General features: G+C 41.3%; 1 protein-coding gene across 5 annotated transcripts in view; it reads right to left on the reverse strand.

Annotated features, from left to right (window-relative positions):
* ANO3 (anoctamin 3) overlaps positions 1–14,122 on the reverse strand; it is a 386,869-nt gene that overhangs the window by 235,484 nt on the left and 137,263 nt on the right. The window contains exon 1 of one of the 5 annotated variants that reach the window (XM_043516668.1): positions 2,342–2,547. The exons of 3 other annotated variants lie outside the window; for them this stretch is intronic. In XM_043516668.1, the coding sequence (XP_043372603.1) occupies positions 2,342–2,393 (52 nt within the window). In that variant the 5' untranslated portion in view covers positions 2,394–2,547. Of the gene's footprint in view, positions 1–2,341; positions 2,548–14,122 lie in introns of those variants that run through there. One more of the 5 variants, XM_043516669.1, reaches the window with a different exon arrangement.

The raw sequence follows: 14,122 nt of genomic DNA on the forward strand, positions 1-14,122 counted from the left end.
TCTATGCATGTCTACAGAAGTGCAGTGCTAGATTTCTTTAGTACATTAACCCCTTAAGTATCACTGGAATTTATTTTTATTATTATTTTGCACTCAATTTTCTATCTGTGATTTGGTTTGTTTTTTTGGGCAGATGTTTGTTTTTTGTTTTGTTTGTTTTTCCTGTGGCCTTTATACCAATCTTGTCTACTGCCATTCCCAATGGCCCCAAAAGCATTAGGATGAGAGAAAATCTGCTATCCAGGTCTTGGAAAGCTAACTCAGAGTGAGTTGGCACGCTGTACTGTCAATCTCTCTCTTTTTTTTGGAGGGGGGGAGGGGAAGGGGACATGGTTTTTTCTTTGTGGCCAAGGGTGTTTCCATATTTCGTGGCAATGGTGTCCATGGGTATACATGCTCCATGACTTCTTGAGAGCACTCCATCTCACTTACACAACTTGATTGTGGCAAGTCAATTTACTCAGATTTTGCACAAAGTATAAGGACAGAATGAGAATCTGTTTCTGAGTATGTAGCTCATTCCACAGACTGTAGCAGAGCTAATACATTATGAAGTTATGGAAATGTTATAAGCATACAGAATTACTACATTGTTCTTCGTGGTTCTGTCACTGTAATTACATTCCATGCTGAAACTAAGAAATTATGCTAATTTTTAAATGAAATTATTTTAAGAAAAGTATGGTATAGTTCCCTTAGGACCTTGGGAGGGATTCTCGAGTTCATTAATCATTGACCTGACATAAGTAATGGCTCAGAAGGAACTGTTAGATTCGATAAACTCCGTGTATGTGCTGCACAGCTGTCATCAGTCCATGGGCTCACAAATATGACATTTAAGAAAAACAATTTACTGTACTTATGTAATATCTCATTTTTAAAAGGAATGAACTGGACATTTTGCAATTCAGAACAGCAAAACCAGTTAGAGCACATAAAGGAGGGGCTGGGTGCAAAATCGCAAGGTCAGTTAAATTTATTTTGGAATTACAGGATTACAAATATTATCAAACTTTTCAGCTTCCACTCACAGATATACACTCAAACAGATCATTTTAAACAACATTTGGTGGACATAGGAATTGTTCCCAGGATGAATGCTTGAAACTTATGATAAAAGTAGTCGACTGAAATTGTATGGATTAATGAACTGCAGGACATAAAAGTTTGTAGTAGAATAGAAATGCTGACCGAGTTGTGCTAACTGTAGCAGTACAAATGGACCCACTCTAACAATGGAAATGTTGATCCCTCCTTACCTATGAAATACTAATGTGATCACAGTGGGGAAAAAAAGCATGCAAACAAAATCCAACCTTCCATGAACTTGTAATGTATTTATTAGATCTTTATTGCACCATGTTAACAGGAGATTACAATGATTAATAAATATTTCAGTCACAGTTGCTAACAGACATATATTAAGAGTCTTACTGGGCAGTAGCCAAAGATTCCAATGTTCTTGATGTGCAAAAGCAGACAAGGATCAAAGTTAGGTATTTTTGTTTTGGGGAACTAAAGTGCTGAATAGCTATGGTTATTTTCTTCTTCTGTATGGTTTGTACTTGATTCATGATTTTACTAATGTATTATATAGGCTACAAATAAAAACCACATTACCAAAATAAAAGAAAACAGCAGAAAACTAGAGGGAGAAACCCCCACAAAATCTTTGTCACTTTCACCTAAAGCCATAAAACAGTATTGAGTATTTATGATAACAGCTGAATAGAACTAAGGAAGCAGTTTCAATACTGAACAAAGTTTTCCTGAAAAACTAAATGTATTAGATCAATTCTATAGTCAAACATCATGCAGCATTAGCACGGGTATTGTAAAAGCATGCTTGTAAAAGTAGCAAATGACGGCTATGGTGCTACTTACTTGTGATCTTCAGCCTTTTAAAAGCAAATACCATTCAGCTGCAATGAAATACACTCACAGAAACATCCTGTAACAATGAAATGCAGCTATGCCAAGCACATTTTTCCTTGCACTGCACTGCAATGTGGATCTTTTAAAGGACATGGATTATTTGCATAAAATCAAAATCTTTGAATGCCTTTTAGAATGTAAACCAAACAACCATATTTAGTATACAGCAGATATTATAATCCTAGAGAATGTTACTTGTCTTGCAATGGTAGAAAAAATGTAGCCATTTCAGGGACCAAACTGATGGATAACATTGTAACTTACTGCAAGAGTTTAAACACATCTGCATCACACATAGTCCGGTATCAGGAACTGCTGGTGTACTGGTCCTTGTATTAGATCAGACTGCAAGGGCATGCAGACCTAATAATTTACCACACAATGCTAGAGACAAAAATCTACTGACCTTTTTGCTGTCTAAAGGACTGAATAGAGCCCGAATGATGAACCATTTTCATTCATAGGAGCTTGACAATATTCACTCACTGAACTCAAGGAGGTCAAGAGGTTTCAAATGGGAAATGGAAAGACTCCCCGGCTGCATAGAATCTAGGCGCTTCTGAAGAGCTATGCAACCCGACACCTGCTTTAGCAAGCACTTAGCTTGAAAGACTCCACTCCCCACTGTTGTCATAGAAACCAGAAAGGCTGGTCCAGCACCATACTCCCCTTAGTGGATGCTTAAGGAATAATTCACTACATCAATCTAACAGGGAAATGCAACAATATTTTTTTTTATTGAAGAAAGAAGTGTTTTGTTGCTTGAAGCATATTTTTTCAGATAAAGACAAACTCAAGTACTTTCCCTAGTGCTGAACATCACTGCAGCAGCAAACAAATAATAGTTTCCAAACCCTAGCCATGGAATGTCTCCAAGATACAAAATTGTTCAGAAGTTTATATGGTCCTGACCATCAGCATATTGACTGAAGTAAAATGTGTTTTATAGATTCACTCCAAGTGTTTCCCCTAAATGACATGTTCATTTATTTCTGTAGTCCTTTTGTCTTTCAAGGCTCCCTACTTTTGTCTAAAAGAAATCATCTAATAAATAATTGTTTTAAGGACAGGTGGACACAGCTGTCACCTACTTTGTATATTTATAAATTTTAAAAACTGCAGATGTACATATGCATATAAAAAGCGTATATTTGTCATTTCATATGTCACGTTTTAAGATTGCAAATTCTTTGGGGGAGACACTGTTTCTTTAGATGTGCTTGCATAATACGAAGCCCCAATCTTTACAGGGGCTTCACAGGTTTTATTCTATAAAAACAAAAAGCATCCAAGATTGCACATCTATTTATATAGGTTCTGATATGGTCGCTATCACTGACATTCCGACGATCATTTTTGCTCCGCTCTATGCTGTGTGGAAAGAGAAACATTTGAGCCAATGTGGTATTCAAATTTATGAGACTTAATGCCTGTTGGGTTTTTCCACCCCCCACGGTCTATATCATATCCCTTTCATGGTGAGCAGCTTTCAATAAATTATCACTCATCCATTGTTCCATCTCCAGCATATGTCTTTTCTCTGATCTTCCTAGCTTACAATCAATCTTCTACTTTATTAGGTACTTCACTAGGAGTGGCACAGAAAAAGAATGCACACTCCTCTTCTTTCCACATAGAAACAGATAAATCAGCTCACTTAAAGAAAGAAATACCCAAAGCCTTTTTACCAAACTTGAATCATCAAACTTTTAAGAGGCTGAAGATATTTAGATAACTTTTCATTTGTTCATACTTCTGGTCAGAAGAGGTACAGGAGATGCCATGGACCAGCAAAAGAAAAGGAAGAAGGGGGTTGGTCTATGTTTTATTTCTTGATTTCTGATTAGAAGCAGGATGTACCAAAAACCTCATGAGAAAATCTATCCTCAAGGGATTTTAGCCCAGTTCTGTATAAATTGTCCAAAGTTTATAGTGCTTATCTGAATTGCAAAACTTTTGCTGATTTCTTGTGCTGATCCTAATGGGTTCTCAAATGTCCATATACATCTTAAATCCAGTTCCAACCCAAGGCCACAGTTGAAATTTCAAAACTGCCAAGGAGAAAGGTTATTCTCATTGTATTTTCAGACATAGCCAGAAGCAGACATGCTGGAAACCTGTTTTCATGAGCTTGACAGCCTTTGATGTTTCTTGGAATATACACACTCACTCAGTGGCTTTGTTCAATACCAAATTTTCGGTCCTACCTCAGTGCAGGGGGTGGATTTGATGGCTTCTTGAGGTCTTTTCCACCTGTACAGTTCTCTGTCTCTATTATTCTACAACTCTGAGTGCAATTACATGTGTTACAGGATTTTGGATGTCCCAAATAAGATCTCTCACTTTTATTTCATTTAAACTCAAGAAAACAAAGGCATGTATTATCTAAACCTTTCGGTTATACTCCTCCACTGCTGTGTAATTAATATTGCCTGTGCTGCAGAGCCATTGTGTTACAGTGAGGCTTTCAAACCTGTCCAAAACTCTTAATAGCACTCTGAGTGCTAGGTTTTCTCCAGTGTCTCACTGAAAACTGGTCTACAGCAGAAAACACTGTAAAAATGACAAATTAGAGACCCACAGCTCCCAGCTCACTTCAGCCATTCAGGTGATATGACAGGGCTCTGGACAGCATTACTCTGTGGTCACCTGCCAAGCAATCTATGGAGTAACCAAGTAAGTGAGCTGCCAAGAACCCAGACAGGTTTCCAAAAGAACCCTAGGAACCCTGCTCCACAGCAGCTCATGAGGAGCCAAAGACCTTAGGAATTTTGAGAGTCAGGGCTCCCAGGCTTTTAGCTCCCTGTTGGCCTGCCACATGGGCAGCCAAAGAGTTGGGAACCTGGAATCCTGAGCCCCTTTGTAGGCAATCAGTCAGGCTGTCACAGAGTAAGGCATGAGAGCTGGCAGGAAACCAGGCAGGGTTGTACCGGAACCCTGCCTGGTCTTTATTGCAACTTCATCAAAACAAGCTGTCTCTTTGAAACATTTTGATTTTGATGAAATCAGCATTCTCTGACAGAAAAAAAAACAAAGAGGAGTCCTTGTGTACCTTAGAGACTAACAAATTTATTTGAGCATAAGCTTTCATGGGCTAAAACCCACTTCATCAGATGCATGGAAGGAAAAATACAAAGGCAAGCATAAATACACAGCACATGAAATTTCAAGATGGGCATTGCCTTATAAAGTGGGGAGGTCAGTGCTAATGAGCCAATTCAAATAAGGTAGAAGTGGGCTATTCTCAACAATTGACAAGAAGGGGTGAGTACCAAGGGAGGGGGAAATCACTTTTGTAGTGCTAATGAGCCAATGTAATCAAGGTGGCCCATTTCAAACAGTTGACAAGAAAGGTGTGAGTATCAGCAGCGGGAAATTAGTTTTTGTAGTGACCCATCCACTCCCAGTCTTTATTCAGGACTAATTTGATGGTGTCCAGTTTGCAAATTAATTCCAGTTCTTCCGTTTCTCATTGGAATCTGTTTTTGAAGATTTTTTTGTTGAAGAATTGCCACTTTTAAGTCTGTTATTGAGTGACCAGGGAGGTTCAAGTGTTCTCCTATTGATTTTTGAATGTTATAATTCTTGACATCTGATTTGTGTCCATTTATTCTTTTACCTAGAGACTCTCCAGTTTGGCCAATGTACATGGCAGAGGGGCATTGCTGGCACATGATGGCATATATCACATTGGTAGATGTGCAGGTGAATGAGCCCCTGATGGTGTGGGTGATGTGGTTAGGTCCTATGATGGTGTCCCTTGAATAGATATGCAGACAGAGTTGGCAATAGGGTCTGTTGCAGGGATTGGTTCCTGGGTTAGTGTTTCGGTTGTGTGGTGTGTAATTGCTGGTGAGTGAGTATTTGCTTCAGGTTGGGAGGGCTGTCTGTAAGCGAGGACTGGCCTGTCTCCCAAGTGAGGGATCATCCTTCAGGATAGGTTGTAGATCCTTGATGATGCACTGAAGGGGTTTTAGTTGGGGGCTGCAGGCGATGGCTAGTGGTGTTCTGTTACTTTCTTTGTTGGGCCTGTCCTGTAGTAGGTGACTTCTGGGTACCCTTCTGGTTCTGTCAATCTGTTTCTTCACTTCACCAGGTGGGTATTGTAGTTTTAAGAATGCTTGACAGAGATCTTGTAGGTGTTTGTCTCTGGCTGAGGGGACTGGAGCAAATGCGGTTATATCTCAGAGCTTGGCTGTAGACAACAGATTGTGTGACGTGGTCTGGATGAAAGCTGGAGGCATGTAGGTAAGCATAGTAGTCAGAAGGTTTCCGGTATAGGGTGGTGTTTATGTGACCATCGCTTATTTCCACTGTAGTTTCTAGGAAGTGGATCTCTTGTGTGGTCTGGTCCAGGCTGAGGCTGATGATAGGGTGGAAATTGTTGAAATCCTGGTCTCCCTCCCATGGAATGATGAAGATGTCATCAATGTAATGCAAATAGAGTAGGGCCATTAGGGGACGAGAGTTGAAGAAGCATTGCTCTAAGTCAGCCATAAAAACGTTGGCATACTGTAGGGCCATGTGGGTACCCATAGCAGTCCTGCTGACTTGAAGGTATAAATTGTCCCCAAATCTGAAAGAGTAGTAGGTGAGGATAAAGTCACAAAGTTCACCACCAGGTTTGCAATGACATTATCAGGGATACTGTTCCTGACAACTTGTAGTCCATCTTTGTGTGGAATGTTGGTGTAGAGGGCTTCTACATCCATAGTGGCCAGGATGGTGTTTTCTGAAAGATCACCAATGGATTGTAGTTTCCTCAGGAAGTCAGTGGTATCTCGAAGATAGGGAGAGCTGGTAGTGTAGAGCCTGAGGAGAGAGTCTGCATAGCCAGACAATCCTGCTGTCAGGGTGCCAATGCCTGCGATGATGGGGCATCCAGGATTCCCAGGTTTATGGATCTTGGTTAGCAGACAGAATACCCCTCGTTGGGGCTCTAGTGGTGTGTCTGTGTAGATTTGTTCCTGTACTTCTTCAGAGAGTTTCTTGAGCAGAAAAATGTCCCATCAGAAAATTTCTGACTAGCTCTATCTGAATAGCTATACCACAAGGAGAAATGGGAGCTGGAGCCAAAGCTCTACTCATTCTCCTCACTATCAGACCCACTAGAGTGGAGAGGAGACATAGCTCCTTGGATCCTGGATCCTCCACACCACTGCTACCTGTGATGGGAGTTCTTGGTGCAGGAGCATAACCTGAGCCATGATTCCTACACACTGTGGACCCAATAAGACTACACAACACACCAAACTAATTTAAAAACGTCCACCATAAAGAATTTCAGTTCTAAAAAGATTATTCCTGTTGTTATTCCCATATTCCTATCACTTTAAAAAATGCAGAGTGTAGGCAAAATAGGCCAAATTCTGCTGAGTTACCCTGATATATATCCCAGAATACTTGCCTACTTTAAGGTCAAATGAGTTAATCCTGATTTGCACTAGTGTCAATGAGATCATAATCTTGCAAGGTATTTTAAAATGTGGAATGGTGCCAATGAAAGTAAGAAGGAATGAGCAGGGATACTTTTCATTTTAAAATGCAAAAGGTACACTGTCCTTCTCTGAATAAATTTCAAAGTCCTGCCTACAACTGGTAGATTGAAGTCTGTATTATTGATTTTTCATGACAAACATTCCAGGATAATTGATGGTTTAGAACATCAGTCTTACTTTCTACAAAATGAAGAGTATATCTGGTCCTCAGACATATTTCAAATGTGGGTGTAGGGCTCTGTAAAATGATGTGTTCTCAAGACGTATGCACAAAGAGCGTGCTGTAAGATTTTTGCCTCATATGTTCTACTGTCCATATTCTTTATTTCATTAAAAAATGAATTCAGGGACACAGACAAGTGACAGAAAGACAATAATATTAAAAGAAGGCCTCTGCTTAGCCACAGAACAGAGACAGAGTTTCCCACCACCAGTGTGGGTCAGGACCATGGGTGGTGGGTGAAACTTCCCCTGAGGGAGGCAAGCTCCTTGTCCTGCCTCTTCCACCCATAGCTCCACCCACACTCCACCCCTGCTCTGCCCCAGGCCCCGCCTCCACCCACTGCTGACTCACCTCCTCCCGCACCCGCCTGCCGCTCACCCACCTGCTGCTCGCCTCCTCACTCCCCGCACCAGACCCTTTCCCCACCCACCATGAGACCCCCATCACAACCTGCGTGCAGCTGGCTCGCCGCGCACCTCCTCACCATGCTGCTGCTTCTCCCCCCCGCCCTGTGACACCCTCTCCCCTTTTCACCATAAAGCACTAATAACATTCCCCAAGGGAACTGAACAGGCAACAGGTGTAGCTCAATTGCCAGATGGATTCTCCTCTGCATGGCAGGGAGTTTGGCGTATGCTGTATAGAGAGAGACAAAAAACCGGGATACCTGTGCCAACCTGAAGCCTAATCTTTCCTTTTGAAAAAGTGCTTGTCATTGACAGCCTGCATTAAGGCAGTAGTTTAATCACCTCTGTTGCACAGAATTCCCTGCCAGACTCGTTTACTTAAACTGGGTTTGACTAAAACAACTAGATCAAGAAATAAACTCACCGGCTATGTCAGCCCCTCCTTGAGCCAGGTTAGCAGTTACTTCTTCTGGGTACAGAGACTAACTGAAGGATCGTCATTTGGAAATTGTTTTTAACCCCCAAAACACATTTTCCTACAATATAAAAGCCAGCTGAATGTGGCCAAAGGCTTCCTGGGTGTTGGCAAATGCCTGTTAAATGGCTTTATTACCACTTTAATGGCAAGGCTTTTTCACTGTGTAAAGTTATTCGGTGATCCCCGCTGCTCGCCTCCTCACTCCTCCCATCTGCCACTGACTCCCCACTCACATTCTCTCTCTCTCGCTCTCTCTCTCTCACACACACACCCACCCACACACATACACACACACAGGTGAGGAGAACGCAGCTGCGGGGACCTCTGAGGGGGTAGGGGGGTGGGATGGAGGAGACAGGAGGAGAGGAGGAAGACTCCAGGTAGCAGCAGCAAGTCATGGGAGCCTCAGGAAAGGGTCAGAGCAGGAAGGGGCACCACAGCCTAGGTGTCGGGCAGCAGGGATGGCTGTGGTATGGGAGGCAATGCCTCCCCTTGCCTATTATACCTGCTGTTCATGGTCAGGGCTGACCTGGAAGTGATCATCTGTGAACACAAGAAATTAGTTCAGCCTCCATAGACATTCAGCACTTAAGCCACTCAACTGAGAATTTTAATAGCAGTGCCAATTAGGAAAACATTGATTGTTTTTCATCTCCATTCTAAATGGGGAAAATATACTTGATTATATGTAAATATGTATCATGGAAACTGTGGAAACTGATCTATTGCCAGATTCTGCCCTTAATTCTCTGGGAATCTGGAGGTAGTCCTTTCACTTCCATGGAGGTACTCCTTTCACTTCCTGAATTTCCAATGGTGTAGGTGACAAGAGAATTTGGTACAGTGAATTCTTATAAGGAGTTTCTTTGCCTCTCTCCTTCCATGCAACTGCTTTGTTAACAAGGTATAACCTCAGAGAACACTGAGCAACCCATGGAGGGGCTAAACAAGTACACAATTATGACCTAAATAAGGATTCTCTTCTCTAGCTGCTCATGCCTAATGAGATTGCTGATTAAACAACCTTGTTCATCTGAACAGTTCTTGATATACATATTATACTACTGCTATTGAACTCCAAGGGAGTTTTGACATTGGCTACAATGGAAGCTGGACTAGCAGCAGGTCCTCCTGTTACTACTTTAGTGCTCTTCTTAATTTCTGTTATTTCAATGGAGTACAGGTGAGGATCATGCAACAGAAACCAGGGATAAACAATAAAGCACAGTTTAGTCCACTTGGCAAGTTAAACAATGCAAATATTAATGTAGCCCCCTGGCCAGTTTGGGGGCTTCAGAGAAGCAGCTTCCCCAGAGAGCAGCATGGAGGCAGAGACTAGAACCACAGCTGAGACTTTGCTTCCTCACCTGTTGTCATAAATATAATGGAAAGAGTAACCACCTTTCTGTATACAGTGCTATAAAATCCCTCCTGGCCAGAGGCAAAATCCTTTCACTTGTAAAGGGTTAAGAAGCTAAGGTAACCCCACTGGCACCTGACTCAAAAAGCTGGAGGGAGGGTGAGAGCAAAAGGGTTTGGGCTGTTTGTGCGATGCTTTTGCCAGGAACAGATCAGGAATGCAAGCCTTACAACTCCTGTAAAGTTAGTAAGTAATCTAGCTAGAAAATGCGTTAGATTTTCTTTTGTTTAATGGCTTGTAAAATAAACTGTGCTGGAGGGAATGTGTATTCCTGTTTTTGTGTCTTTTGTAACTTACGGTTTTGCCTAGAGGGATTTTCTGTGTTTTGAATCCGATTACCCTGTAAGGTATTTACCATCCTGATTTTACAGAGATGATTCTTTTACTTTTTCTGTAATTAAAATTCTTCTTTTAAGAACCTGATTGCTTTTTCATTGTTCTTAAGATCCAAGGGTTTGGGTCTGTGTTTATCTTTACCAATTGGTGATGATTATTATCAAGCCTTCCCCAGGAAAGGGGGTTTAGGGCTAGGGGGGGATATTTTGGGGGAAGACGTCTCCAAGTGGTCTCTTTCCCTGTACTTTGTTTAAAACGCTTGGTGGTGGCAGCATACTGTTCAAGGACAAGGCGAAGATTGTACCTTGGGGAAGTTTTTAACCTAAGCTGAAAAGAATAAGCTTAGTGGGTCTTTCATGCCAGTCCCCACATCTGTATCCTAGAGTTCAGAGTGGGGAAGGAATCTTGACACCTGTGCTTGAAGGGGACACATGTATGATGGGGTCCTGCCCAGGAGCCAGACTAAGAAGCAGAGCAACCAACTGCAGGCCCTGGAGAGGCTGCATGTGGGCTGGGACCACAAACATATGTTAGCCATGTGCAGACAGACCCCATGTTTCGGTAGAGGAGGAGTTACTAGGGTCAATGCTTGATTGGCATGCCTGAGAGACACAACTGCAGGTCCCAGAGGGTCCCCACATGGCTGTGATATGTGAGCTGAACCTGGGAAGGACCATGTGACCAAAGAGAGGGCTGGCTGCCTCAGGACAGGTTAGAGCAGCTGGAGAGAATACAGCTCCTAAGTTGCTCTCTGCCACAGAGGACAATGCACCCACAGCCGGGGACTCACTCCAGCCAAAAGGGAGAGCAGTCTGCTTTGCAGCAAACCTTTCACAACAGGTTTCATCTCTACCACCCAGATAAGGCTTGTGGGAGAGAGTTTGAGGGGCTCACTAACTAAATTAACTTGGTTTGTGGGTTTTCAGTGGTTGTTGCAGGGATTACTCATTTATATCCTTGACTCCTTCACCTGTTCTCTCCCCCTTCTTTTAATTTACACCACCCTTTCCAGGAATAAGTATAGTGTCTCTATTTCTTGGTCCTTGATTCTCTGTTATCCCTCTTTCCTTTGCCAAAAGTACCTTAGTGATACCAAACAAAAGCTTATTTTCTCTTAGTTGACTGTAGCTCACAGTATACTGTATGTTTACAAGGCTACATAAGGGTCCAACTTCAGGAAGGGCTTGCCTACACTAGAAAGTTCTGCTTTACCTACCGTTAAAGCACTACAACTCCCTTAATCGTGATGCAGCCATACCAGAATAAAGATAATTTAGAGCGGTATAGATATTCCCATATAGGAAAGGGAATAAATTACACTGATATAAATCACCTTTACAACAATATAGCTATATCCACATAGGGGCTTTGACTGGTACATTGGCAACAAAATCTGACTGACATAGTTGTACTGGTAAAACTTTTCAGGGTAATAGGGCTGCCAACTTTGGTTGGATGAATTCCTGGAGGTTTCATCACATGACATTATCTTTAATTAAAGATTAATCATTAATTCCTAGAGAATCCAAGGCAATCCTGGGAGGTTGGTAACCCGAACTGTAGACCAGGCCTAACTATAATGTAGAAATAATATACTGCTGTCATAAATATAAAGGGAAGGCTAACCACCTTTAAATCCCTCCTGGCCAGAGGGGAAAAAAACCCTTTCACCTCTAAAGGGTTAAGAAGCTAAAGATAACCTCGCTGGCACCTGACCAAAATAACCAATGAGGAGACAAGATACTTTCAAAGCTGGGGTGGGGGGACAAAGGGTTCTCTTGGTCTGTGTGTTGCCTTTGCCAGGACCAGAGCAGGAATGCAGGTCAGAACTAAAGGGCTAATAAGCAATCTACTTAGATATGCCTTAGATTCTGTTTTGTTTAAATGGCTGATAAAATAAGTTGTGCTGAATGGACTGTTTGTGTGTCTTTTTGTAACTTAAGGTTTTGCTTAGAGAGATTCTCTATGTTTTGAATCTAATTACCCTGTAAGGTATTTACCATCCAGATTTTACAGAGATGATTCTTTTACTTTTACTTCAATTCAAATTCTTCTTTTAAGAACCTGATTGCTTTTTCATTATTCTTACAATCCAAGGATTTGGGTCTGTGTTCACCTATGCAAATTGGTGAGGCTTTTTCTTAAGCCTTCTCCAGGAAAGGGGGTGTAGGGTTTGGGAGGATATTTGGGGGGAAAGACGTTTCCAAGAGGACTCTTTTCCTGTTATATATTTGTTAGACGCTTGGCGGTGGCAGCAATAAAGTCCAGGGGCAAAAAGGTAAAATACTTTGTACCTTGGGGAAGTTTTAACCTAAGCTGATAAAAATAAGCTTAGGGGGCTTTTCATGCAGGTCCCCACATCCGTACCCTAGAGTTCAGAGTGGGGAAGGAACTTTGACAACTGCTATGGGCAGTCCAAAGATTGATGTAATAACTGAAAAATCCTCTGCACCTCTTCAGGGCAGCTGACCAATTATTTTTTGAACTTCCAATGAAGGCTTGATATTGGTTTGTTTTTGGGTGAAGGTGCAGAAAGAAATGCAGTCAAACGTATTCAAGCACATCTGCCCATCCTAATAGATTTCTGTGTTTGCAGCATAAGGTAAAGCATCTCTTCCACCTCTATAGCTACGGCAAAAACTGCTCCCGGAACTGTTGCACCTTCTTGCTAACAGGCAACACTGAAGCTGATGCACAGCAGGCAATAGCAAATGGAGGCTAGCAAGCTGGCTCCTGCTGAACAACAAGTAGGGAGAAACTAAGCATTTGCCAAAAGGAGAGCAGCAAAGCCACCGAAGAACAAATTTTATTCTCAAGCTTCATATAAGGTATGAAAAGGGTGGTGGTGGGAGGCAGAATGGGCGGTGTTAAACTAAAAACTATATCAAAGTAACTGAATGTCCTTTAGGGGAGAAGGACACAACAGCAAAATCAAATTATGATAGATATTGTAAAACTGGTAGGTAACGAAAATGTGAACAGTATTTATAATGCAATCTTCAAACAATTTCTAGAGCTTTATCATAACGAGAGTCAGGACTTCTGCATAGAAAAGTTATATCAAGTAGAGGCCTGAACAGAGGTCAAGAATAAAAGATGAACACTATGTAATGGCGTTATGTAATTAGTTAAATATGAGGAAATTCTTGCAATAAGGGTTTGGAAACAAATGCAGCCAGAGAAAGAGAAATGCATAAAGACAGATCAATGTGTCTAACACTTTCTGAAGCTAAGGAGCTCTTTTCTTGTATTTGGACAATCTTTAAATGACCAGGTAAATGTACAGATCATACAAAGAAAATATAGGAACATTGTGGCAACTTGTCCCAGACGGTCTTAGAGTGAAAGCTTTTCTTACTACATAGCAGTTGTTCTTTTACCTTCAGAAACTTCATGTATCTTTTGTGAAAACCAACAAGCAAAACAAGTTCAAACTTAAATATTTTAACTTGTAAAATATTTAAAAATACTTTTTTTTCTCCTTTGGTTCTTTTCTAATTGTAAAGCTCTATTTTTAGCATTGGAGTATACACACAAGACTACAAATTTGACAGCTCGGATAAAATCTACAAAGAGAAGAGAAATGTGCCTATAAAGAGTTTAAATTAAGCCCTTGTTATTCTCAGTTGAATAAATTTGAAGATAATGTTGAAACATGGATGACTGGAAACAAGATCTCCTTATAAAATAAACATAGGCCCCACTCTAATTATAATAGCATTTTAGAGCACAGAAAATAAGAGCAATTATGAATCAGTGGCTAAACAGGCAGGTGAAACTCAGGGATTTATAGGTTTCAGAGTAGCAGCCGTGTTAGTCTGTATT

Source organism: Dermochelys coriacea, chromosome 6 (genome assembly GCF_009764565.3).
Source record: "Dermochelys coriacea isolate rDerCor1 chromosome 6, rDerCor1.pri.v4, whole genome shotgun sequence".
Classification (NCBI taxonomy): Eukaryota; Metazoa; Chordata; order Testudines; family Dermochelyidae; genus Dermochelys; species Dermochelys coriacea.